At 39.3% G+C, this 24545-nt stretch overlaps 1 protein-coding gene across 6 annotated transcripts in view; it reads left to right on the top strand.

Moving 5' to 3' along the window:
* The window catches only part of SYTL2 (synaptotagmin like 2), a 64266-nt gene that overhangs the window by 27346 nt on the left and 12375 nt on the right, over window positions 1-24545 (top strand). For 2 of the 6 annotated variants that reach the window (XM_074918130.1, XM_074918121.1), the window contains exons 3-11: window positions 1869-2017; window positions 5886-6024; window positions 12293-12365; window positions 12953-13049; window positions 14083-14964; window positions 15725-15796; window positions 21248-21349; window positions 22254-22307; window positions 23516-23563. In XM_074918130.1, the coding sequence (XP_074774231.1) occupies window positions 1869-2017; window positions 5886-6024; window positions 12293-12365; window positions 12953-13049; window positions 14083-14964; window positions 15725-15796; window positions 21248-21349; window positions 22254-22307; window positions 23516-23563 (1616 nt within the window). Of the gene's footprint in view, window positions 1-1868; window positions 2018-5885; window positions 6025-7166; window positions 7276-12292; window positions 12366-12952; window positions 13050-14082; window positions 14965-15141; window positions 15146-15272; window positions 15278-15724; window positions 17424-21245; window positions 21350-22253; window positions 22308-23515; window positions 23564-24545 lie in introns of those variants that run through there. The other 4 variants (XM_074918112.1, XM_074918145.1, XM_074918138.1 and 1 more) reach the window with 4 other exon arrangements.

Genomic DNA, 24545 nt, shown 5'->3' with positions numbered 1-24545 from the left:
GCTGCCCTGCAGGCAGTAGAAAGAGCTGAAAAGCCAGTTCCTAGCCCTAAGGAGCATCTGGTCTGAGGAGACAAATAACACCTGGGAAAGGAGGTGAAAGGGAGAAGCAATATGTGTAAAAAGTTCTTGCATGCCATATTTTCACTATTCCTACTGGTTGTGTTCATAAGCTGGCTGAGCAATGAGGAGTTGGCTCATACTTGAGTAATATATTTGCTTGAGGGAAGTTACGGCTGTGTTCCTGCTTCATATGAAAAGACCTGGAGCATATGAGAAGCGTGTATTTTGGCTCTTAGAGAAGCACAAAGTTATAAGCCAGAGGAAGGGCCCAATTTAAATGGCACAGTAATGCTATAGAAGGTTGAATCTCGGCATTAAAAATGCCAGTGTTGACCTCAACTCCTTGCAGCCTCAACTCTGTGTAGCTGATTCAAGACAGAAGACTTTTACACACCTAGGAGGATCTGACTGTTGACAGTACTTTCAAAAAGAAGTTTAGGTATTCAAATTCTAATATAGCTGATGCATTTGAATAAGCCTTTTAATTTCTGGTCATACAAGGATGAAGGAGAAGTTGAGTGGTAGATAAGAATGGTCTGTCTTAGTGTGGGCTTTGGGACCGGCTCAGTGTCCTTTCTCTGCTGTGAATGGTTGTCTGTACTTGACAATCAAATCTACCAGCTATAATAAAAAAGTTGTCATCATAGCTAATTGATTGCACTAGAAGTTCCTTCTCCTGAATTCATGAGCAATACAGAACTGGCATGAACCTCCTTGGGCTTGGACTAGATGACCTTTGAATGTCCCTTCCAATCCAAACCATTGTGTGATTGGCCATCAGGCCTGTGGAAGATGGCACCATCCCACAGCAATGGGACTGTGTTAGCCTTAAAAGTCTCTTGAGTAATGTGATTTGTTTTGATTTCTTCCTTGGGCTCTGTTATTAGCTTGTTTACTGAAGGAAAGGACATAAACAGAGAAGGCAGACATGACTTTTTGATTAAGTCCTCTCTAAATCTGTATAGCAACTTTCCTGGTCTGCAGGTTAGTCTCCAGGCCATGTATAAGCATATGCCTACTGTGTTGTGTTATATGCCTAATGAGAAAAGAAAACAATCTCTCAAATTGCACACAGCCACTCCTTTGTAAAAGTAGAGTGACCCTGAAGCCTCAAAACAAATTATTGAACGTTTGCTTCACAGTATTTAAAATTGCCATGATGTGATGGAAACGTATAGATTAATAAACTGCACAAACTTATTTTGTTGTTTCTTCCATCTGATGTTTCCTTTCCTTATAACTCATCGTATTCATATAAGGATTTTTGTGTAACCTGTGGAAAAAATGGCACCAGCTTTCCAGTGCATTTTTGGAATGTGTGTGTAAAAGGAATGCCATATGAAGAGCCTTAAAAGGCATCTTCTGAGCCCAAAACAGCCATGGACTTAATTTTGGCACAGATTTCTTATGCTGCCCTGCTAGCTTATCTCAATTTTAACTTCGGAAAACTGGTCTTTGGAGGTCAGAAGTCAAGGTCTGCAGTTACTGGAGACTTCTGCAGAGCTGTCTCTGCTTGAGAGTTTATCATAGCCAAGCATATGATTTTTTTTAAGAGTTACCCTCAGAGCAACAGCTGAAGTAACAGGGCTGAGGCTCTTCCCTCTCCAGCTCATTGTTATCCTTTGGATAATTAAATAAGGAGAGTAACAGGTCAGAAGATGGAAATAGTATGTGGAGACAGCATTTAAAAAACCCAAAGCAACCAAAACACATACCCGCTGCCAAAAACAAAAAAATGTTTTATTCTGTTCACACAGGTAAGTAGATTGTGCATCTCATTTTCTTTTTTTTTTTTTTTTTCTCCCTAGGCATTTACCAGAAAAAGTCAAAGATGACATTCAGCTAAAGAATATGAGTGGGCAGTGGTTTTATGAAGCAAAGTCAAAGAGGCACAGGGATAAGATACACGGATCAGATATTATTAGAGCTTCCATGCGACGGAAGCCTGCCACACTTGGTAAGCGTTTGGTTTACGTTTTATTTTGTGAAGTCTGGCTCTTAGCTAACTTCAGACACTGTTGTCTGTGAAATAAAAGAATATTGGTGTATCTAGAAGGAGAAAATCATGCAAAAAAAGATATTTCCCATGTAGTTTAGAGTGTAAGCTTTCCTGCTTTCCTTCCTCCCAATGCTATGTATTAGAGAGAATTCTGTGTGATGACTCCTAAGAGGAGGGACTGGCTTGTGTTTATATTGTAGGACTAAAAGCCCTCCACTCCTGGACTTCATTCTCATTTCTATTTTTGAGGTCCTATAAGCTATCTTGGAACATGCAAAGAATCAGAGATGGAGGAAATTGCTCTTTAGTATGGATTTCCAAGATTTTGGGTGCTCAGTTTAAGACCTCTGAGGCTTGCTTTTTTTTTTTTTTTTTTTTTTTTTGAGACTAAAGGTACTTCAAGTTGATTTGAAATGGGTAGGGACCATGAGCTAGAGCTAGTGGTGATAACTACTGAAATACATGTACTGGGAGTTCTGGTGGCTAGAACTGGCATCTTGTGTCCAGGTTACCACACTCACTGTCCCCACATCATGGTGGGTGCTCTCAAATCATCTGTCAGAAATGTTTGTAAAAGCCAACAGTGTTCATGTGACAGATAACAGTTGCAGACAATAATTTAATAGTACAGATAGGTAGTCTTATTTTGTGTGTCAGTTGAGTAATGTTGAGAAGCTTGGTGCTTACTTGATAATAAACATTATATTCTGAAATGCTTATTTAAAAAACTCAGAATGTGGGAAGATAATGCATTGTGTTTAACATCAGAAGTAAATACAGTGTTTTGATTGGAGAGAAACAAAACAAAGGAGTAAAACATAAGAGCTGCTCCACTGGATGAGACCAAAAGCTCATCTCCCAGCACCCTGCTGAGAGTGCCTGACAGCATGTGTAGGCTCCAAGGCCAGGGCCAGACTGCAGCCAATTGTGCTTCAGACTTTTTTGAAATAGAGGAGGTATTTCTGAATTATTTTTTTCCTCATTAATTTGTCCAAGAAGTTTTTTAAAGCCATGCCTCTAACATTCACATGTCCTGTCTTGAGGCATTTTAAAACGAAGGTTTTCCACATAAGAAGTGACCATTTCCTTTTCTGGTTTTGAACTGATCACCATTATCATTATCCTACTGACTGGAAAGGGGAAACATAACCCCCATTTTTAAAAAGGGAAAAAGGAAGACCTGTGGAACTACAGGACAGTCAGTCTCACCTCTGTACCCAGCAAGATCATGGAGTGGATCCTCCTGGAAACTATGCTGGGGCACATGGAAAATAAGGAGGTGATCGGTGACAGCCAGCATGGCTTCAGTAAGGGCAAATCATGCCTGACAAATCTGGTGGCCTTCTATGATGGGGTTACAGCATTGGTGAATAAGGGAAGAGCAATTGATGTCATCTACCTGGACTTGTGCAAAGCATTTGACACTGTCCTGCATGACAGTCTCATCTCTAAATTGGAGACATATGGATTTAACAGATGGACCACTTGGTGGATAAGGATTTGGCTGGATGGTCACACTCAAGAGTTGTGGTCAACAGCTTGATGTCAAGCGGAGTCCCATGACAAGTGGCATTCCTCAGGGGTCAGTGTTGGGACTGGTGCTGTTTAACATGTTTGGTGACATGGACGGTGGGACTGAGCGCACCCTCAGCGACTTTGCTGACAACACCAAGCTGTGTGGAGCAGCGACAGGCTGGAGGGAAGGGATGTGCCATCCAGAGGGACCTGGACAGGCTGGAGAGGTGGGACAGTGCAAACCTCATGAAGTTCACCAAGGCCAAGTGCAAGGTCCTGCACAGGGGCTGAGGCAATCCTAAGCACAAATACAGGCTGGGTGATGAGTGGATTGAGAGCAGCCCTGTGGAGGACTTTGGGATATTAGCAGGTGGAAAAATGACTCTGAGCCAGCAATGTGCTCACAGCCCAGAAAGCCAACTGTGTCCTGGGCTGCATCAAGACAAGTGGGGCCAGCAGGTTGAGGGAGGGGATTCTCCCCCTCTGCTCTGCTCTAGTGAGACCCCCCCTGCAGTGCTGTGTCCAGCTCTGGGGCCCCCAACAGAAGAAGGACATGGACCTGCTCAAACGGGTCCAGAGGAGGCCATGAAGATGCTCAGGGGGCTGGAGCACCCCCCTGTGAGGACAGGCTGAGAGAGTTGGGGGGGTTCAGCCTGAAGAAGAGAAGGCTCTGGGGAGACCTTAGAGTGGCCTCTCCGTATTCAAGGGGGACAGGGGGCTGAAACTAGATGGCCTCTAAGGTCCCTTCCAAACCATTCTGTGATTCAGCAATCCCTGGGGGAGAAAGTGAACAGCTGATCTATATTCACAAAACTACATATGATATAGTATACAAGATTTTATAGACTGCTATTCTAATTCTTTCAGCATCTGACTTTCTAGTCTGAACAAAGTTCTGGTTTATTTTGTTACCTTTTTACAGAAAGTGATTTTTTTTTTTTTTTCCTTCCTGAAATTGACTCCCATCTTCTCTTAACCTTCTGGAGTTCTACAAAATCTTTTTGATTTAGAAGGGCAAGACTCTTACTATTCTCACCAGATTGTGCTGAAATTAGCAATCTTTATTATTCTAAATTCTATTAAGGCATTTTACTGTGCACTAGTAAAGCAAGGTACTTCTCTCAATTCTCTAAATGGACTACAGCTTGCTACTTTTTATAGGTTTTGTACTACAACTTAGCTTTGTTTTGCTGTGTCTAATCCTTCAGTGTTACACCACCTCAATTCCTACATTCCTAGATAGGAGTTTGGATAGTGGCAGTTTAGTCAGTTTGAGGTTACTATGTGATGTTTGGGGGTTTTTAAGTTAACAAGAAAAGGCCTGAAACAGAAGAGAATGCAAAAATTCACAGGTGGTTAGTGCAGCATGTTTGTGGTTTTGGCTGGTTTGGGATTTGAAGGTTATGAAAATCAGCTGTAAAATTCTAACTAAATTTTACAGTCATTTATAGCTTAAAGGAAAATACTTAAGGTATATTATGTTGAAGGAAGGTAAATTACTTCTAATCTTATTAATTTAACAAAGGAGCATACTGGTACATTCAGAACTATGTGCAATTGCTTGGTTTCAATGACTCATTAGATGTCAAGATATCTTTATTTGCAGTGATGGATAGCAAAAGTAAGAATAAAAATTTTGCTTACATACTAAGAAATTCTTCATTTTTAAACTGTTGGAAAAGTACAAAAAGCAGTAGAGGAAATAATGTAAACTAATGTTTTGACTCTGAAAGGGGTTATCAGAATAGATTGTGTCCTTCAAAAAGAAATGCAAATGTATTTGCATTTGGTGAATGAGTGGGGCTTTTTGGTTGCTTTTCTTAATACTTAGCTTCTTGTGGTAATTCTATCCATAAGGGATTAGCCACTTGCTTCAATGACAGTGATGATCAGCTTCCAGTTTACTGCTGCAGAAAGAGAATAATTGACTTGATTAACTGAACTTCAACATTTTTAAAGTTTTCTATCATTTAATTGTTTTTATTTCCTCAGGACACTGAGGTTGAATTTTCGGTGTTTATCTAGGTGCAAGAACTACAGGATCAGTCTTTAATATGGTTGTTACAGAAAACTCCTCCATTTAGGATCACTTTAAGGTCTAAAGCAGATGTGCCTGGAGCAGTACATGAAATTTCTAGTAGCATTAAAAAAACCTATTCTTCAGAAGGCTCGAGATCTGCTTCCGTACATAGTTAAAGTGTAGTGGACTTCTGAAATAGCTGTAGGGCTGATTACAAACACTTAGATTTGCTTCTTAAGAAATCCTGTATGAACGTATGGGAGACGACAATGTTCTTGTTTCATGTTTTAGCTGAAGTGAGTCAGAACAAATCAAACAAAGCAAAGAACAGTTGGGTGAGCAATGTTAATAAAGAAGTCTTTGTGCCACCAGAACTACATGGCATTGTGGAACATCAAGAAGATGAACGACAGCTGAAATCTAGTTCAAGGTAAGCTGTCTGTTTAATCACACAGTATGTATACATCAGGACTGGTGAAACTTGTGAGCTGTAAATTCCATCCAAAATACTGTACTTGCCTCTTATTTCAAAGGTCATCAAATGTTTCCCCAGAATTGCTCAAGGAATTCGTGCATGTGAAAGGTTGACAGATCATAGTCGTGTATTGTTAATTGTTCTGCATTCAAATTCTTCTTCAAGGAAAAAGTTGTCAGTGTTGTATAGAATGCTGCCACACGTGTTCTCATGTCACAATTTGGTCTGGTTCCCAGAAGCAAGACCAGGGTTTTCTACTTAGAATGGCTGGCCATGATCAGTCCCTCTGTGCAGGGAGATGATAACCTCTGCATCTCTTCATTTGGTCAGTTAATGAGACCAGACTATTGATTCAGCCTGAATTTTAAGCTTGGATCATGTCAAGAATCAGAGACTAAGAAACAGCTCTTCAGAATTTTCCAGATTTTTGCGTGCACTGTTTAAGACCTCTGGGATGTTTTAAGGAGACCAAACTTACTTCAGGTGGAAAGAACTTTGGACACTTATGGAAAATAATTCAGACTCTATCAAGAAAAATAAGTGTCTTTCTGGAAGGCTTCTATTCAGAGTAAGGCAAGATGGTCAGCTTGGATATGCCTGAATGGCTATAGTTGTTGCAGGAAAGTTGGATAAATAGTTTCTGAACTACAGAGGATTTTGTATTAAATCACTCTGACTCAAGTCTGTAAATGGAGTCAGCTCCATTTTACTTTGAAATATCTTGAGTTGATTTCCAGGAGAGAAATGTCGTCTTCTTAAAATACCTACCTGTAGTAACTCATTGGCTGTATGAAAAGCTCTCAGAAAGCCTGCATTTGGAAAGGAAAGCTGATCTCTTAGCTAGGGTGACAGCAGGTGGAAATGAAATGTCTGTGAATGGCCAGATTCCCCAACGCCATTGAGGAAACAAGAACCAGGGTGTAATACAGATAGCTGTTGTTTGTGCTTTCTGTGAACAGAATGAGGTAAGAGCCAGAGTAACTTCTTTAAGGTGGCTGGTTTACTTCTGGTTGTGCCGTTGATCAGCTCTATAACCTTTTGCTTTCTTGTCTGTCTTCTAAGGCCTTCTCTGTATGTCATCTCTTTTCTCTTTGCAGCAAGGCTTCTCTCCTACTATGCATTTGTACAGTATCTAGTAGCAGTTGAATCTTTCACTTTTGTGGTCTGCAAACTGGGCATGCATGTTCACGATGAATGGCACCGAAGGTTGGTGTAAGTCTTAACAATTATGGCTTGCATTGCTGGTCTTTCTTATCCTTTATGTCCATTATCAGTGTCCTTTATATCCATTATCAGTGAACTCAAAAGGGTATTTGTCATACTCACATCTGAAACCATGCTAAAAAAGGTCAAATAAACTGCTTTGTTATAGACTAGTACAGTAAGGATGATAAAGGTTGCTTATCACAAAAGAGCTTAGCTGTTCCCCCGCCCCCAGGTTGGTTGATAAAGCTGACAGAGTTAGTTGTTACTGAACGTATTTTTTTTAACAGGTGGCTTTTACCTTCAGAAGATTGTTACGGAGTTATTTCTTTATGGACAGCACAAGACATGCTCCCGTTTAATACATCTTTTAGAGTATTTTGCATGTCATCTTGCACATCAGGAAAAGATGATGATACTTTAAAAACAGCACAGCCGTATAATGTAACAGTAAGAATAACAACTCCACAAATTCTGTGTGATTGATAGAGTAATACATTTCATGAACTGCCAGGGCAGCCTTTTTAAAAGTATAACATAACGAGGTTTAAGAACACATAGTTTGGAATATGACGGTAGTGGTGTTTAAATTAAAGTGATTTGATGACTTATTTCAGGTCACAGCCATGCAAAACTTGATAGTTACTGTTCAGGACCCTCTCCTGCCCCTTGCTTCGAATTGTGCCAGAAATTAATTGGCCTGTGTACCTTCTTGATGTGTGCTTACACTCTCACCAATACCCTTTAAAGCAAGCTCACCCAGTCCAGGAATTATGAGGCAGTTGGAAGTGGTTCTTAGGATATGTGGACTGGATGCTTACATGCATTTACTTTGCATAAATACGTGATTAGGTGTCTCAGATTATTTGCTTCTAAAATGTCAAAAGATGAAGCAAGCAAAATGGCAGGACTATGTGCAATCCAATGCTTATGATTTTAGTGTGGACTTATTTCACTGTGACTGAGCTTAGTTTACACAACACATGGGAAGTTTGCAGGAGGTGCACTATGTCTTTAAAATAGTCCTTTTTTCTATTCTCTTAATACCGGGCTTTGAACGAAACCAGCCTGACATGGCTGTGGGCCTGTCTTTTAATGGCAGCAGCTGATCAGGAATTGAGTGGAAACACAGTGCTGGGAAAGCAATAACCCCACCAGTTAGGTGGAAAGGGAAAACCTAGACACCACAAACATTTAATTTGGCTGTTAGAATAGCAGAGCCACAACAAATTAATTGAATCTTCCTGTTGCAATGCAGTAGTCTCAACATGGCTAGAATTAAGAGGATGAGAGAGAGTATCATTCTGGAGTTTAGGACTGCACCAAGTGAGTTCACAGCTTCTAGTGCCCAAATGCTACATGTGATTCGAGCACTTGGACTTTTAAAGCATTTTAAAGTGCTGCTTTCGGGGTAGGTTTGTGGGAGTTGTGGATTTTAGGGTTTTAAGTGGGGTTTTTCCCCCCCCCTTCTCTAAGAGTGGGCTTCAGGCCAGCGCTGGCTGGCAGGCTTTGCATAAACTGAATAACTGCTAACCTGAGGATTGGGGCCAGAAGATAGGTGATTAAAAAATTACCCACGTTTTTTTCTGGATCCTATTCTTAAACCAAACTAATTCTTACTGAATGCAAAGAAAGTTCAGTTCTGGTAGATCTGTTTGTAAACTGCTCAGGGTCAAATCCAGCCCTGGGGCCAGTTCAACTGCTGTTGAGTCAGGGTCCTGCTATATTAGGTGGGACAGAAATCAGCCCACAACTGTATTCTTAAAGTTAGCGTAGTGATCTTTGTCCCCACACCCCAAATACCTAAATTTAGTAATGAAGCTATGATTTTTTTTTTTTTTTTTTTCTTGGGCGTTATATCACTGTGGTACTTTCCTTGCATACCAGAGTTTTTACAAGCCAGGTGTGTGAAGTGCCTTTGAAGGTGTAACCTTGCACAGTTTCCTAGGGTGACTCAGACTGTCAATATTACCTCTGTTCAGTGATATCATCTGTCTATATACTGAATCTCAAAAAAAAGGCAGTGTTAAAGGGGTTTTACTGTTCAAATTAAAATTTGTACGTTGTTTTCGCCAGGCTAGAAAATATTCTTAGCCTACATTGAACAGGTGACAACTGTTCTAGAGTTCTGCGAAGTGAAAAATTTGCACGAAAACCCTGGTTCCTAAAATCCATGTAGTTTTGCTGGAATGATAGGGGTGCTGGATACCTAGATAAGGACACTTCTATGGAGTACCATTAAATTGCACTAGCTTTACTCACACCAGGTTCTCTACTGTTCAGGATGAGCCCAGGAAGGCTTAGGTTTGAGGTTTGGTTTTTTGTTGGTGAGGTTTTTTGTTTGTTTGTTTGTTTTTAAATGGGAGGCTATTTCTGAGTAGACTGTATTAACAGTGCCTGCAAATCTCTAATCCCTTTCTCTATCTTTGCTCCTGCCTTTGCCTTGTTGCCTCTTGGTTGCTGTCCAGTCTGTGTGGAGTTCAGGCCTTCGCTGTGGTTCTTGGCCCTTTTTTTTTCTGAATTGCAATGCAGGAATTTTTTAATCAGAGTGTATTTATCAGTTTGGCTTCATACACTCTCTTAGATTAGCCTTGTGAATGCAGCATATCTGGGAACTGATTGTTCCCACTTTGCTTGCCATCTGTATAGGTTGACTCGTATTTTCAGACCATTTGTTGTGAAATTTACAGTATCCTGGGTGTGGTTTTCTTTTCTCTACCTTGTTCCTTTAGAGCAAGGCTTTCAGTATGTAATGCCAGATGCACAATCCTTAATTATTCTATGGTAAATCTGAAGCAGCATTCCATTAAAATACCATGGGATTGTGTGTGTGTTCAGTGAGACTTAAAAGTTACCTTCCTGCCTGTAAAAACTGCAGACCAAAGAATGTCTTACCAGTTTCTTGCAGCCCAGGGTACCTAACAGTATTTTCTTTATTTTAAATGAGCGAAGGGTTGAAGCAGTCATGACCTAGACCTTAAAAAACAAAACAGAACAAAAAAACCCTACAAAAAAACCCATGTTTGTTTTGTTGGGTAGGAGATGGTGTAGATGAGACACAAAGTACAGGAGCACACAGGTGCTCTTAAAACCACAACCAAACTCAAATGCTTTATAAAAGCAAGAACACAAAGTCTAGTTCATCAGAACAAAGTTTCTTTAAATAAATACATGTATTTTCAGAGTGGAAAAAGAAGTATTAGAACTAAGATTAAAAACTAACGTGGAATTCTATTTTTTGAAAAGAAAATAAAAGTAGCAGTACTGAGATCTTTGGGATCTATTTTTTTTTTTTTAATTTGCAATCAGAGAAGAATAAAAAGAACAATAATGATCTGTTATACCTGGTGTGTGCATATAAGAGGCTGCTGCAGTTAGTGCTGAAATGAGAAAGTTTTTATTTTTTTCACTCACACCATAATTTCCATTACAAGATCAGCTCATACCTTCAGTATGTATCACTATGTGTGGTGGTATATTTCTTAAAGGTGATGTTAAACCAAAAGAGTGAGGAAGAGATCCAGTTGTAATCTCAGCTATAGACTTCTGTATTTTTTTCCTAGCCTTATGTTCAGGCTGCTCGTTACTGTGTCATCTTATCTTCTCCATAATGATTGATGTTTTCCCATTTGTAAAATGGAAGTGATGTCACTTCTCAGACACATCAGTCCAGAAGCCAGTAGCCTTTCAAGGGTGGCTCCCAGACTTTTTTTTGTTTCCTGAACTTCAAGGTTAACTGTACTGTACCCTGGAGAAGATGGGGAAGTTCTTTCCTCAGCAGGGTGGACTGTTGCCAGTTACCTGACTGGAGAGATCTTTGTCCAAGTGAGGAGGCAGCTCCTGTTTGAACCTGGCCCTTGATGAGAGCTGGGAGCTGTTATCTTGTCCTTAGGTACCACGTCTGTCATCAAAAGCATTGTCTTGTGGCTCTGCTGCTTACCAGTCAATATCTGAAAGTCACCCATACCAATGATCACAACTAAAGAAATACTCAGTATTGGAATCTCCTTGTACATCTATAATGGAAAAAACACAGGAGTTGTTTTCCTTCTAGTGTTGAGGCTCTACTTCCTACCTTGAGAATATTATTTTTTCCTGCCTTGTACTGTTTCCCCCATTTCCAAAATCATAAGCACGTAAGTTGGTTTAATGACAGCATTTTCTAGGTAAAGTTAAGATACTGAATGATGTTGTCCTGTAAAGACCATATTTAAATCCACATCTAACTTCCAACTTCAGAAAACTAATGCTTTTTCATATCTGAGATGTTTAGATAATTTCCAAAACAGATTTTTACAAATTGAGTTTGTTTTGGAAAAAATCCCTTACATCATTCTGAAAATAGATTAAATATTTCTTGATATAAAGTGGGAGCTGTCTCTTCTAGCTGTTTTAATTTCTCCTTATCTGGGCTATAATTAGTCAGGGTCACAAGTAATAAATTCACTTATGCTATCAAACAACAGATTTTGTGGATCTTATTTGTAAGAATAGTTTATAAGCTGTACCTCTCAGGGGATGTGTTGTCATCTGTGGCATGTCATGTAGTTGCTGTAGTGGTGATATGGCTCCTGATTTTTCTTACTCAGAGTTTGCAAAACTCCGTTTTTACCAGATTTTGGCACTTTCCTCCACTTTTATACTTCTAAGACTGAAATCAATGTAGGGTAAGGATGGACATGGCAACACTGATACTGTCTGGAGAGCAGCTGTATTACATAAAGCTTGCTTAAAAATCTAAAAGATATAAAAAAATTATTTCTGTCACACCAAGAAGTTGTACTGAATTCTTTAACATGCAAATAAATTTTTGCAAGGAAACAAAGCAGCACGAATATTCCCTTGCTATGGAAAGGAGAAGGCTTGCTTCTAAATCTGATGAGAATAGGTTAAATAGAAAGCTTTAGGTGCCAAGAGGTTATATTTGAGTATATATAAATGAATCTTTGTTTTGATTATTCAAAAAGGCTTAAAGTAATGTCCTGTTTGCTGAAGTTTGTTATATGCTTTTTCTTTGCAGTTCTAAAACAATAACCTCTGTGTTAGACAAACCAGAGGAAAGATCTGTGAAGGCAGCAATCTCACAAGTAAAGGTATGGCTGGTATTAAGTATAGCAGAAGCTATCTTTTATATTTTGTGTGTTTCTTTGCTTCAGTGATAAAGACAAAGATTTGAGGAAGAAAGATAATAAGGTGGAGAAAAAAAAAAAGAGTATTTGTTTGTCTCCCTTTAAAACAAACAAACAATGGAAACTATTCAAAGTTCAGCACCAAAGTGCTGTTATGGCTATAATCAGTGGCTGTCTGTGCTTGATGTTATTTCTAACCACTGGAAAGAATTGTCCTGCTGTGTTTCAGTATCTCTAAAATCACAGAACTAGAGATAAAATTATTTAACTTGCAACAACTTGGGATTTTCAGGTGTCTTTAAGTGGTGGCTTATCTCTGCAGCTGGTGACTTCAAAAAGAACAAGATGAGGCTATCACTAGGAGTTCTGATAGTTCTCTGGTTCATATTGTTTAGGTTTTTTGTGATGTATCCATTTTAAGAGGCATGCTTTCAGGCTCTTTGCTGACAGGGTAGTGAGGCAGAGGAAATCAATGCACTTTTCATTTATTTTGTCAAGACTGTACTGATGCAACACTTTGACTGCAACTATAATGTTTGTTCCTCTTTTAGCAAAGGAGAAATCCATTTAATACCACTGCACCAGGTGATAACTTGAACAGTGGGGAATCAGAAAACAGACCAGCCACTCTACCTCAGCTATCAAAGGGTAAATATACTTATTTAGCATATGACTGTGAATTTCTTGGTGGTGGTTTATATGGAAATTACTTTTACTTTCATTGCTTCTTTTGTAAGATATCAAAACCTGTTTTATCTTAACTACTTGGACCTATCAACTAGTTCATTTCAAACCCCATGTTTTGGAAATGACTGTTTACATGAGTAAGTGGGTTTTGCTTCCTTTGTTTTACTCACAGTTCTAGTCAGTATTAAGCACTCCATCTGAGAGGGCTGTTTGTCCTGAATTGCATTTAAGAGAACAGAGAAACTTCCTTGAATTTGGCATAGCTGCCTTTATGACCTTCCAGTCTTTACTGCTATTGGCTCAGCAGAAGAAACCTAACTCTTTGACCTTTATTATTTTCCTTTGTTTTCTCAGTCCTGTTTATTTTCAAATCCTCCCTTTCCTGCAGTGGTCTCTGCAAGCAAGTAGATGAGTGGTGATATATCACAATACAGGCATTTGAAGTTGTAATTTGCAGGTTTATATGTGGAAATTACTCTCCTGTCTCTGTTAGAAAGCTTGCAAACAGGAAAAAAGAAGACTTGCACATTAGGAATTAAAAAAATAATTATCTCCCTACCAGGAGATCACTTCTGCATTTTACCTTGTTTCATATGAACATGGAAATAGCCTGATTCAATATCTGTAGGTTGCTGTTGATGTTCTGAACCTGAACTCTATTCTTCTGAATTCTAAAGCTGCCTTTCCCTGCAAACTTTCTCCCTTGCAGGAATAATGCTGATCAAAAGTTCGGTGTGCTCTCTATCTTTGGAAACATAAAATAGTTACTGTTTCTAGAATAAGAAATAACTGCAGGATTTTCATCTGCTAAAACATCCTATTACATACAAATGAAATCAACACCTGTGTTCAATTTCTGCATGTCTCTTACTGCAGATGTTTTTAATAAACCAGTCAATAAACCAATCACTTCATTCTAGATCTGCACTGGGTCATACCCCTCTGTTTATTCAGATGAATGTCATGTAAACTCATGATTTCTTCTGTCTTACAGAAATTTTGTCACTCTCAGAAGAGAGCCGACCTAAACCAAACTTACAAAATGATGAAACAGAGAAACATGAGAAGCCTTCTGTAGAACCTCCTGATGAATCACAGAAAGGACTAGTTAAGCGTCCTGTCCCAAAAGCTAGAAAATTAATTCATAAAGCAACAGGTCCTGTGTCACAAAGAGAAGATTTCATTTCAAAATCAGCCAAACAGACCGAGAGGGTGAATGGCATCAGCACACCGCCCAGGGGCATTCTGAAGCGCAGTTCAAGTTCAAGTTCCACTGACTCAGAAGTTCGTGTTAGTCAGATGTTAGATGTTCAGAAAAAGAATGGTCTTCCTACTGCAACTATTTTTGAAGGAGAAGCTGAGAAGAATTCTCTTATGGAAGAAGCAGGAGACTCCACAGAAATTTCACTAGAAAAACTAAAACAAGTGAGGTTCTCGTCTAGCACGGGTAAAGGGGTACCTCTGCAAAGCCCACAGCTACACCGTGGTAGAGAAACAGGAGAGTTTGATTTGCTAGAATCTGATGAAATAAAGAGTAGTGGAAGCAATGCTATTAAATCAGATTCATTGGGGAATAAGCAAATTCCTGCTGTAAAACCTTTGGGAACCTCTTCATCAGCTTTACAAGTAAAACCGAAAGATGGCTTACGAGAAGATACATCAGCATCTGGCCCTTGTGACACTAATAGGTCAGCCTTCCTGGGTAATGAAGCCTCGCAGACAAAGATGGTTACTCCTAAGACACTTGAAACTCTACAGAAATCCTCCAGCAATATCCTGCCAAATGGCAATAATGAACTGAGTGTTGATGAGACACGTGAAAATAAATCCAACCAGATCTTGAGCTGTGAATCAAAGTCACACACAAACATTACTGGTAAGAGACTGATGGGAGTGTAGAACAGAATGCAATAGCATATGGCACGTATTCATTAATGTTTAATTCACTTGTATTTAAGACTTGACGACTAGGAAACAGAAAGAGTAGGAATGTGCTATATACTGCAGAATTAAATTCTAAATCACTTTTTTGTATTTTAATGCTCTAATGTAGTCCAGTATTTTTTAGATTATCTACTATTGGTATTCTTAAGAATTAACAATCAGATCAGAGCCTGGATAGGCACCTTTTTTGTGGATGATGATGGTGAAGTGATGGCATTTGGATAAAATTCCTGTTATAAGGCCTGGTAGATCTGTCTGCATGGGAACTGAAGAAATTTTGGTGTACTGTTGTTGACTGTCTGTGGTAGTAATCCAGTTGTGACTCGGGGATTTGCTCATGGGACTAAACACAAGTATTCTGGGTTGTTCCCCCTGCTGCCTGCACATGCCCCACCATCCCATCCCCCCTTTCAATGTAGCCATTTCCTTTAGAATGGGGATAATCAATCTTATCTGCTTGCACCCTCGAAAGTAACGTCATTAATCTTCTGGTAGGATATATCAGTGCAGGAATTTTACTTTTTACTCCATTGCCTGCAGTATGGTTCTTTCCAAAGACACAAGGACAAAGAACTCTTTTTTTCTCTGCTAACAGTTAAAAAAAGTAATCTGAGATATTTTTCAAGATAGATCAAACATTTATAGAATTGTGTGCCTGATTCCTAACTCTGTTAAGTTTGTTTACCTTATAGATAAACATCAGCTTTCTGCTAAAACAGAAGTACATGAGGTGTCAAATGCCAATTCTACAAGTCTTCAACAAGGTAAGCCTGATCTTGTTGAGGAGCAAGATGCTAAAACCACTTTCAAGCCTGACAAACGTGCTGATGAACTCAAAGTGGCTGGTGAATCTGTATCAAAAATTTTGAATTGGTTGGAAAGAAGTTCTGATACTGAAGATAGGAAACATGTATCAGCCAGATCCCAAGGCAGGGAATCCGAAGAGGACGTGGACTTCTCATCCAGAACGGCAGTTCTTCCTCCAGAACACAGTGGGCCTAGCATGGATGGAAAACCAAAAGTTACAAAAGAGTTACCGTTTGGAAAGATTAAGCAATGGAATAGTATCTCACCTGCATCACTTATTTCAGAAGATACACAGCTGATAAAAGAGAGGATGAAACCTAAGAAAGGAGAAGAGAATGAGAAGCAAAATAGCAAATTCCTAACTGAATTTGACTGTACAAGAGCTGAAGAAAGAGAAATTGAGGAACAAAATAAAAAATTAGATTTCTTGGAACAGCAAGCACACAAGCTACCAGCTCAGAAATGTGAATCAGAGAAGGCAATACGAGAAAAAAGAAGAATAAAGGAGATCAGAGCATTCTGGGAGAGGGATAAAACTATCCCCAGTCATGGAGAGAAAGAAGCTAATACTAATGCATCAGGTGGTGGTGCATTGAAAAACCTCAGAGAAAGTGACAAAATAAACCCAACTGCAGTAGACCTACCTAATGGATTGGATGATCAAAGCAAGAATATGTTAAGAAGTGCTAAACTAAGTGGTGCAAGCCAGGCTTCAAGAAATGAACATCGGAACTCTTTGGAGTTTGGACCAGGCCACACGGTTGAAAAAACAGAAGGAAGATTTCCATCTGATGAAGCTCATCAATCCACAGAATTGCCAAAAGCTAGTTACCTGCAGCCACAAGTTGGTGCCAGTTCAACTTCCACAAAAAGTGAAGACAAAGATGAGAAAGAAACACTTAAAGGAAAAATTGCTGCTTGTTCCCAACAGAAGCCCCGCTTCCAGGTTTTGTCTTTAAAAGAAAAAATGAATGAAAAGTCCAAGAATCAAATTTCAGATCCTTCACAGTTCCAGAGTCTGAGAAACTTCTGGGATACTGGAGTTAAATTACAGAATAGTGTTGATAGGGGAGATGTTTCTTTGCCAAAGAGTACTAGTTCAATAACCTATGAAAGAAAATCACAGGAAGATAAAAAGGGCAGAGACAACATGAGCAAGCATGAGTTAATTCAACAACAAACCCAAACATCTGAGAGAAAAAACACACAGAAATTAGATTCTGTGGTATGTGAAGTGCCTCTAGGATCACCTACACTGAAAGGTCTGAATGTGACACAGACAAAAAATACAGACTCTGTCCAGCTGGACAGTAAACCAGTTATCTCAAAACTCCAGGAAAAGATGGGTCTTCCAGGGCAAGAAGTTAAAGAATGTATAGAAAAAGGTATTGTTTCCTCAAAAGAACATCATGTTTCCTTGCATTTGCTCCAGTCACCCAGTGATAAAGATGCTTTAAAGGAGACAGCAGTAGATGATTGGCAATGTTTAACTATAGAAAAAGTTGAGAACAAGACTACTCCATTAGATGTCAGTCTCCCTAAAGAGGAGGCTGCAGAGACTGTGGATAAGGTTGTTCAACCTAAAGCTGGGCTTGATGCATTCAAATTAGGCCTAAAGAAGTTAGAAAAGGAAGCCTCTGAGATGTCATCTAGCTTGAACCTAAAAGAAAACATTTTGAAAGAGACAACTTTTCACTCAAATCAGTGTAGCGTTTTTGAAAGAACAGTAGAACAGAGCCATGACATTTCTTCTGCTGATCAAAAAAAAGAAATAAACAAAAGCTTAGGGAAAATGTATGTGCTATCAGTAGATGAGCATGAAAACAAAAAAGAGCCCAGGAAACTGTTTAGGGGATTTGAACCTTTCTGCCTACAACATCAGGCAGCAGACAATGATGTTACTCTTGAGGGTTCTCAGAGGCCTCAAGCTGGTTTTCAGAACCTGCTCAGAGAAACTTTTACATCTCAACCTTTTAAGTATAGGAGGGTGGGAATGAAAACATCAGACGACACAAACAGTATATCACAAACTAATTGCAGCATAGAATTGACATGCCAGGAAGATACTGGTCAGCCTGAAGAGGTCAATGAGATCATAGAAAAGTCTCTTGCCCCATCCAAGGTCCGTGGCGTAAGTTCTGCTTTAGAGAAGCTGCTGAAGGAAGTCTCCGAAACGCCACCTCCTAAACCAAAATGTGCCATTAGCACGGTACCGAGGCCTGCTGAGATGGAAGTTAAAAGCACAACCTATGAACACGATGGAGACTTGCTGCAGGAAATCAGTGAGACCATAGAAAAGTCTGTTGCCCCATCCAAGGTCAGTGATTTGAGTTCTGCTTTAGAGAAGCTGCTGGAGGAGGTCTCTGAAACACCACCTCCTGAACCAAAACGTGCCATTAGCATGGTACCGAGGCCTGCTGAGATGGAATTTAAAAGCACAACCTATAAACACGACGGAGACTTGCCGCAGGAAATCAGTGAGACTATAGAAAAATCTGTTGCCTTATCCAAGGTCAGTGGCTTGAGTTTTGCTTTAGAGAAACTGCTAGAAGAGGCCTCAGAAATGTCACCGCCTAAACCGAAATATGCCGACAGCTTTGTACAGAGAACTGCTGAGGTGGAACTTAAAAGCATGACCTGTGAGCATGATAGAGAGTTACTGCAGGAAATCAGTGAGACCATAGAAAAGTCTGTTGCCCCATCCAAGGTCAGTGGCTTGAGTTCTGCTTTAGAGAAGCTGCTGGAGGAGGCCTCTGAAACACCACCTCCTAAACCAAAACGTGCCATTAGCACAGTACCAAGTCCTGCTGAGGTGGAACTTAAAAGCATGACCTGTGAGAATGATAGAGAATTGCTGCAGGAAATCAGTGAGACCATAGAAAAGTCTGTTGCCCCATCCAAGGTCAGTGATTTGAGTTCTGCTTTAGAGAAGCTGCTGGAGGAGGCCTCTGAAACACCACCTCCTAAACCAAAACGTGCTGACAGCACAGTATGGAGGCCTGCTAAGGTGGAAGTTAAAAGGGTGACCCGTGAGTGTGATGGAGAGTTGTCTCGGGAAGTCAGTGAGACCATAGAAAGATCTGCAGTGTTCAAGGCTGAATATGAAGTATTTGATGTTAATTTGCAGAAGCTACAGAAAGAGATTTCTGAAATACCAGCTTCTATGCTGGAAAATATGGATAAGAAAATGCAAGGTAAAATAGGGACTCGTCAAAGTGTACATGCTCCACATCAACAAGAGAGAGATCCTCCTCAGGAAATACAAGAAATAATAGAAAAAACTTCTGTTTCAAATATTGCAAAATTCAGTGAATTCAGTAGCTCTTTAGAAAAGCTTCTTCAAGAAACATCTGAAGCTTCATCTCCAATATCTAGAGAGTTACATAAACACGAGAAGTTTGGGGATCATACATTTCCAGCACAAAAAGATATTTTATTTGTGTCAATGTCACAGCCATATGATGCTTTACGTAGCTATCATACACAGATGAGAATATATATCAAAAGGGGAGCTCCAGAACAAAGTATCAAAGCCTCCGTGAATGATCTTGCAGTAAGTGAAACTAAAGCTTCTGATCTTCCTAAAAGAAATGGAGCTATTAATAAAAAAGAAAAGAGAAACTTGGCTCCTGTTGATCATCTTCCCTTGGAAGGAGAGACCAGCATGACTGCAATCAAGTCATCCAAGATAAATGAAAAAGGAAGGGGAGATGAAAGCACATACTTGGATGCTTCTGAAAATAATCCGGAATTTAAAGCACTGTTGAAATTCAGAAGAACAAGCACACCACTTAAAGCTGAGAGCAACTTCCCCCAGCCAGAAGGAGCTCGACTATACCTAATGTCTCAGCATGAGGATAGTGATGAAGAGGAAGGGGATGGCTCAAATTTGGGATCCAAGTTTTCAAATGAAAACTCTGAGTCTCACTCTGGAACCAGAAGCTCAATCCGTGAGCCATTTGATTGCTAAAATTCATGGTGATGGGTTGTTAAACATGGCTACAATTTTTTTGGTAGCCAAGTTGACATATATTAACCAAAAGCCTGTGTGATACTTATTTCTTAATCGGATATTTGTTTGGGAAGGATCAGAAGAACTAATTAAGTCCTTTAATTGGAAAGTGTTTGGCAAACATGTACTACATTTGGGTAAGCCTCTTCGGTAAGGGGAGTTGAGCAGCATGAATCAATCACATCAGTCTTTGTGATTTACCCTTTTCTTCCTCCCCCATGACAGCTCCTTCAAATTAATAGCATTGTAACACTCTAAATCTGGTATTTCTTTTAAATATCCTGGATTAAAAAAGGGAAAATACCAAATATCAGGGCTGACTGAGTTCATTCTTTAGTTTGATTAGCTAGTCTTCAAAGGTAAATACTTATCAGTGGGATGGCTAGATATAAAGACAATACCAGTACTCGGTGCTATTTTGGTTAGCATTGCTGCCTGTTGCACTAGAAAGTGGCTGTGTGAGTGGTCTGTTTACTGGGATTCTTATTAATTGGTTGAATGGCAGCTCTAGTCAATGTATAGAATGTGATCATCATTGAAGAGCTTAAGATAGAGGAAATAATTTAACCTTTTTAATCTGTTCCTGAGAGACTGGGAGTGTTTTCTTTACCTGGAATATCGGATTAATTTGTGAAGTTTCCAGGGCCTGCCAATTTACTCTTGAGCCTATTTTGAGAGTGAGATTCCAATAGAAGTCAGTGAAAACTCAAAACAAATGAGGAAAAATGAAACATCATTTGTTTTTACCCATAATTACAGGCTGCAACACTATTAAATTGGTTGGTTGGCTGATGGGCAAGAAAGTGCAATAGGGAGGAGAGAGGGTCTTAAAGGTTTTTGAAGGAACTAGGTTTGTCTTGAATCTGCCTTTGGAGACAACTGCATAATTTCAGGGATCCAAATATCTCCATAGTTGCAGGGGTTTTTTTGTGGTTGTTGCACAAGTGTTGAAACAAAATTTCTTTCACTGGGGAGAAAATATAATGGACAAATTTACACTGAGGAAAAAACCTGAAGTGATTAACTTTTTTGTGCTGATTTATTGGTTACAAAATGGCTAAAGTCTGTGTTTACCCTATAATTGTTTAAGAACAGTAAGTTCCATAATTGCCTGAAACCCCCTTATTAGTCAGTACAGCCAGAGGTGCCTACACAGTACAAATCAACCAACCTGCCTCTCTCTACTGATGGTTGAGAGAATTTAGAGAAAGCAAATGGACACTTAAAATTAGACAATTCTTTTGTCTGGGATTTATTTTGTATCTTCATTGAATGTTCACTGTCTTTGTTAACAGTCAAAAGAGATTCTCATGGGAAATCCATGGTTGTTTTTTAGTGACTTGCTTAAAAAGGCATGTCTGTGTGTGCAGTGTTCATCTGTTTTGTCTCATAACAGGTTCAGAAGAAGAATTAAACCCTGTTTTGATGGCTTTGAAAAGGAGTGCAGATAGGAAAATGCCTTCCAAAAGTCTAGAGGACATTCCATCAGCCACCTCAAGTGAGCACAAAGCTTGTGTGTGTCTCCCATGACCCCCGGTTTGGCTTAAATGTGTTCATGTTGGTCTTACATACAGCTTTGCCAAGTAGTGGTTTTGTCTTTCTTTCTCAAAAAGCTGTATGGAGCTTGTATTGTAGAACTGAATTCTTTTCTCGTGCAGTTTAGTCTTCAGTTCTCGTGTTAATTTTGAAGCAACACTGAACTAGGAAGGAGACATCTTCTAAAAATGCACCGTGTTCATCTGTGATGAACTGTTTCTTGGTAGTGAAAGTATTGGCAACTACCCAAACTAGTAGTGAGCAACAGCTGCCATTGTCTCCTGGCTGCTTGCTTGGGTCTAACTGATAAACAGTAGCCTTATGAAAAAAATCAGTAGTTTTACCTGTATAGTCTACAGTTAATATACCAAACTTACTTGGAGAGAATACAGTGATACAAGACTGTACTTGAGATTCATTCCTGACTTCTCTCTGTAGCCTCCTAGGATTATTTTTTAAAAATTTTTATTCCCATCTCTCTTCACTCTGCCCTCAACATAAACTGAACTTCTGTTTGTGAACCGAAGTGTGGAGGTGTAGATTTTGAAATATGTTGGCTATTGTTGGCAAATACTTCTACTACTACTACTTACACTATTGCTTGCTTCTAACTAGTTTCTAGGTATGCACTAACTGGTTGCAACAGCGCACTTGATAGAAACTGTCAACACGAGTCTGCAGCTTGGATGTAGGCTTGATGTAGTATGTGACATAGAAAGCATCTCTTGAATTTAACCGTTCTAATGGCTCTGTTGGTTTGGGGTTTTTTGTCCTCGTTACTCTTAACTCTGTGATTACCACTGCCATCCATTTTATCATACTGAACAGCAAAAGTTCTAACTATGTGTTACTTTTTTCCTGCACAGATAAAGGAAAAATAAATAATCCAAAGGAAGAATTAGCTCTTAGTGCTGAAGATGGTAAATATCTTTTGTGTCTGCATGGAAGTTCGTTTTCTCAATGGCTTTTCTTTGCTAGTGAAGGATTTTTTTACAACCAAGAGTTGTACTGCACTTTTAGATTTGATTAACTTCAGCATGACTGAAATGCTTTTGTAGAGTTTTACTGTATTTTATTTTTAAGGAATATACTTACATTATGTTCTGCTGTATCTGCAGAAACTCTGTGCCACCTACCAGTGTGTTACTTCGGCTGTTGGTCATTCAGCCTATGAAACAGTTAGCTCAGTTGAAAGACTTGGCCTAAGTAAATATTGAATTTGTCTGTTCCTCTGTTGCATTATAAGATGCAAGATGGCTTTTGCTAGCATAAAACACCCTTCAGAATACATCAGTTGAAGAGGAACCTCTCACAATCTCTATCTCGATTCAGCAAAGTAGAATTATTTTAAGCAATAGATTAATTGCCAGATTAGCATCACTCCATTAGTGCATTACAGATGCCTTACTGTTAAATTTTTCTATATACCTTTTGAAATTCCAAATCTAAGCAAAATAAAAAGCAAGCCTACTCCAAGAATATGTCAAGATGAACACAACAGAAAAGCATCAAATAACACTGCATATGGTGGAATATAACACAGAACTCTTTACTGCATCGAAGCACTACAGTTCTAAAAAACCATTGTGCACAGATGCATTTATTGTCATGTTTTAAATGCTTTAAAGCATTTTTCTCGTTAGTGGCCTACAGTATAAATAGGATGATTGTAGCAGAATAGGATGCATGCAGTGTCCAGTAAATTAACAAGACTTAAGTACTGCACTGACCTTTGCTTTCTTATTGAGGCTCCTACTGAAACCATGTTTTATATTCAGTATGGAATATATCTGAAAAAGGGTGGGAGGGGGTTTCAGTTAAATTTATTCAGTGAACTTTTGAAAAAATGACACACACACACACACAGCCAAACTGATAGCTGCACAGACAGAATAAGGCAGGTTCTCTTGGAAATACTATTCATCTTTGCTGTGCTTAGCTTATACACCCATATTACCTTTGTTATGATCCAGCTCCTCAAAGGAGAACAGTGATGCAAAACACACAAACATACGGGGCCTGGGGAAGTAAAAAAACTTCTTGCATGTAAAATATGTTGATGCTATCTATAACATTGCAAAGCTGTCTTGTGCTACTGAATGACTGTTGTCAATACTGCACTGAGCAGGTCTGAAACCTGATCAGCATCAAGAGGGGAATGAAAACGCAGCAGGAAGTGAGTAATAGGATTCTTCCAGCAGACAATGGAGAGATTTCTCCACTTCTGTTTAAACTAATACGTTAAAAATCCTTTTTTATTTAACAACTAATAAGTTATACATCTGGACTAGATACTTGCTCAGCGGGGAAACTGCATCTAACTGCATACTGATAACAACTGATATGTTGAGCACTATTTAAGCTTCAACAGCAAAAGCTTTGCAAAAGCTTAACTCGTGCCTTGCAAACAATCCCGTCGTGTGTGCAGTGTTGCATCTGAGGCAACAGATACATGTCCCTGTAGCTGGCTGTTTGTTGCCAAATAATTCTGTCATACAATATTCAGTATTGGTGCATTTTACCATGTGTATTGAGTCCAAAGAGATAGAGCTGTAGTGCATTATTAAATATAAGTGAGGTTAGAGCATGGAAAATTCTGAGAATTGTGGGCTTCCTGCAAACTGGATTTTTTGCAAGGCTAGCTTGTGCACTTAAGCTCTGTACAGTGAAAGAGCATAGAAGTTGACTTCAGTAGAGGTATACAAAAGTTGAAGAGATGGGCTGCAAAGTAGTGCATCGTTAATGATACGCATCTTATAGGTAACTAGGAATAGTTGAAACTTCCTTGTTCTGGTGTAAGAATTGTTTGATTTACACAGATGTTTCTATTGCAATTAATTAGACTGAGTAGATAAAAGAACAGGGTTTGGCTTGTACACTGACTTCTTACCAAGAACCTTATGATGACTTCAACGTCAATGATGGTATGGTTAGTGCATGAGTGCACTTAGCCTTGTTCTAGGAAGAAAATCTGGAAGGTAAACCGAAAATGTTTTCTTCATCATATTTGATCAGAATTTGCTTGCAGCACCCAGGCTTGTATATCATGTCAAGCAATGTAAACATTTCTTCTCCTGCCAGACAGAGTTCTTTGGTCGGTGTTAAGGAGATGTCAAAGTAAATGATAGCTTCTCTGAGTCCTGGGCAGTGTGAGGGAG

The sequence above is a fragment of the Athene noctua genome, chromosome 1 (genome assembly GCF_965140245.1).
Source record: "Athene noctua chromosome 1, bAthNoc1.hap1.1, whole genome shotgun sequence".
Lineage (NCBI taxonomy): Eukaryota > Metazoa > Chordata > Aves > Strigiformes > Strigidae > Athene > Athene noctua.
This window is presented reverse-complemented; position numbering and strand designations above follow the sequence as displayed.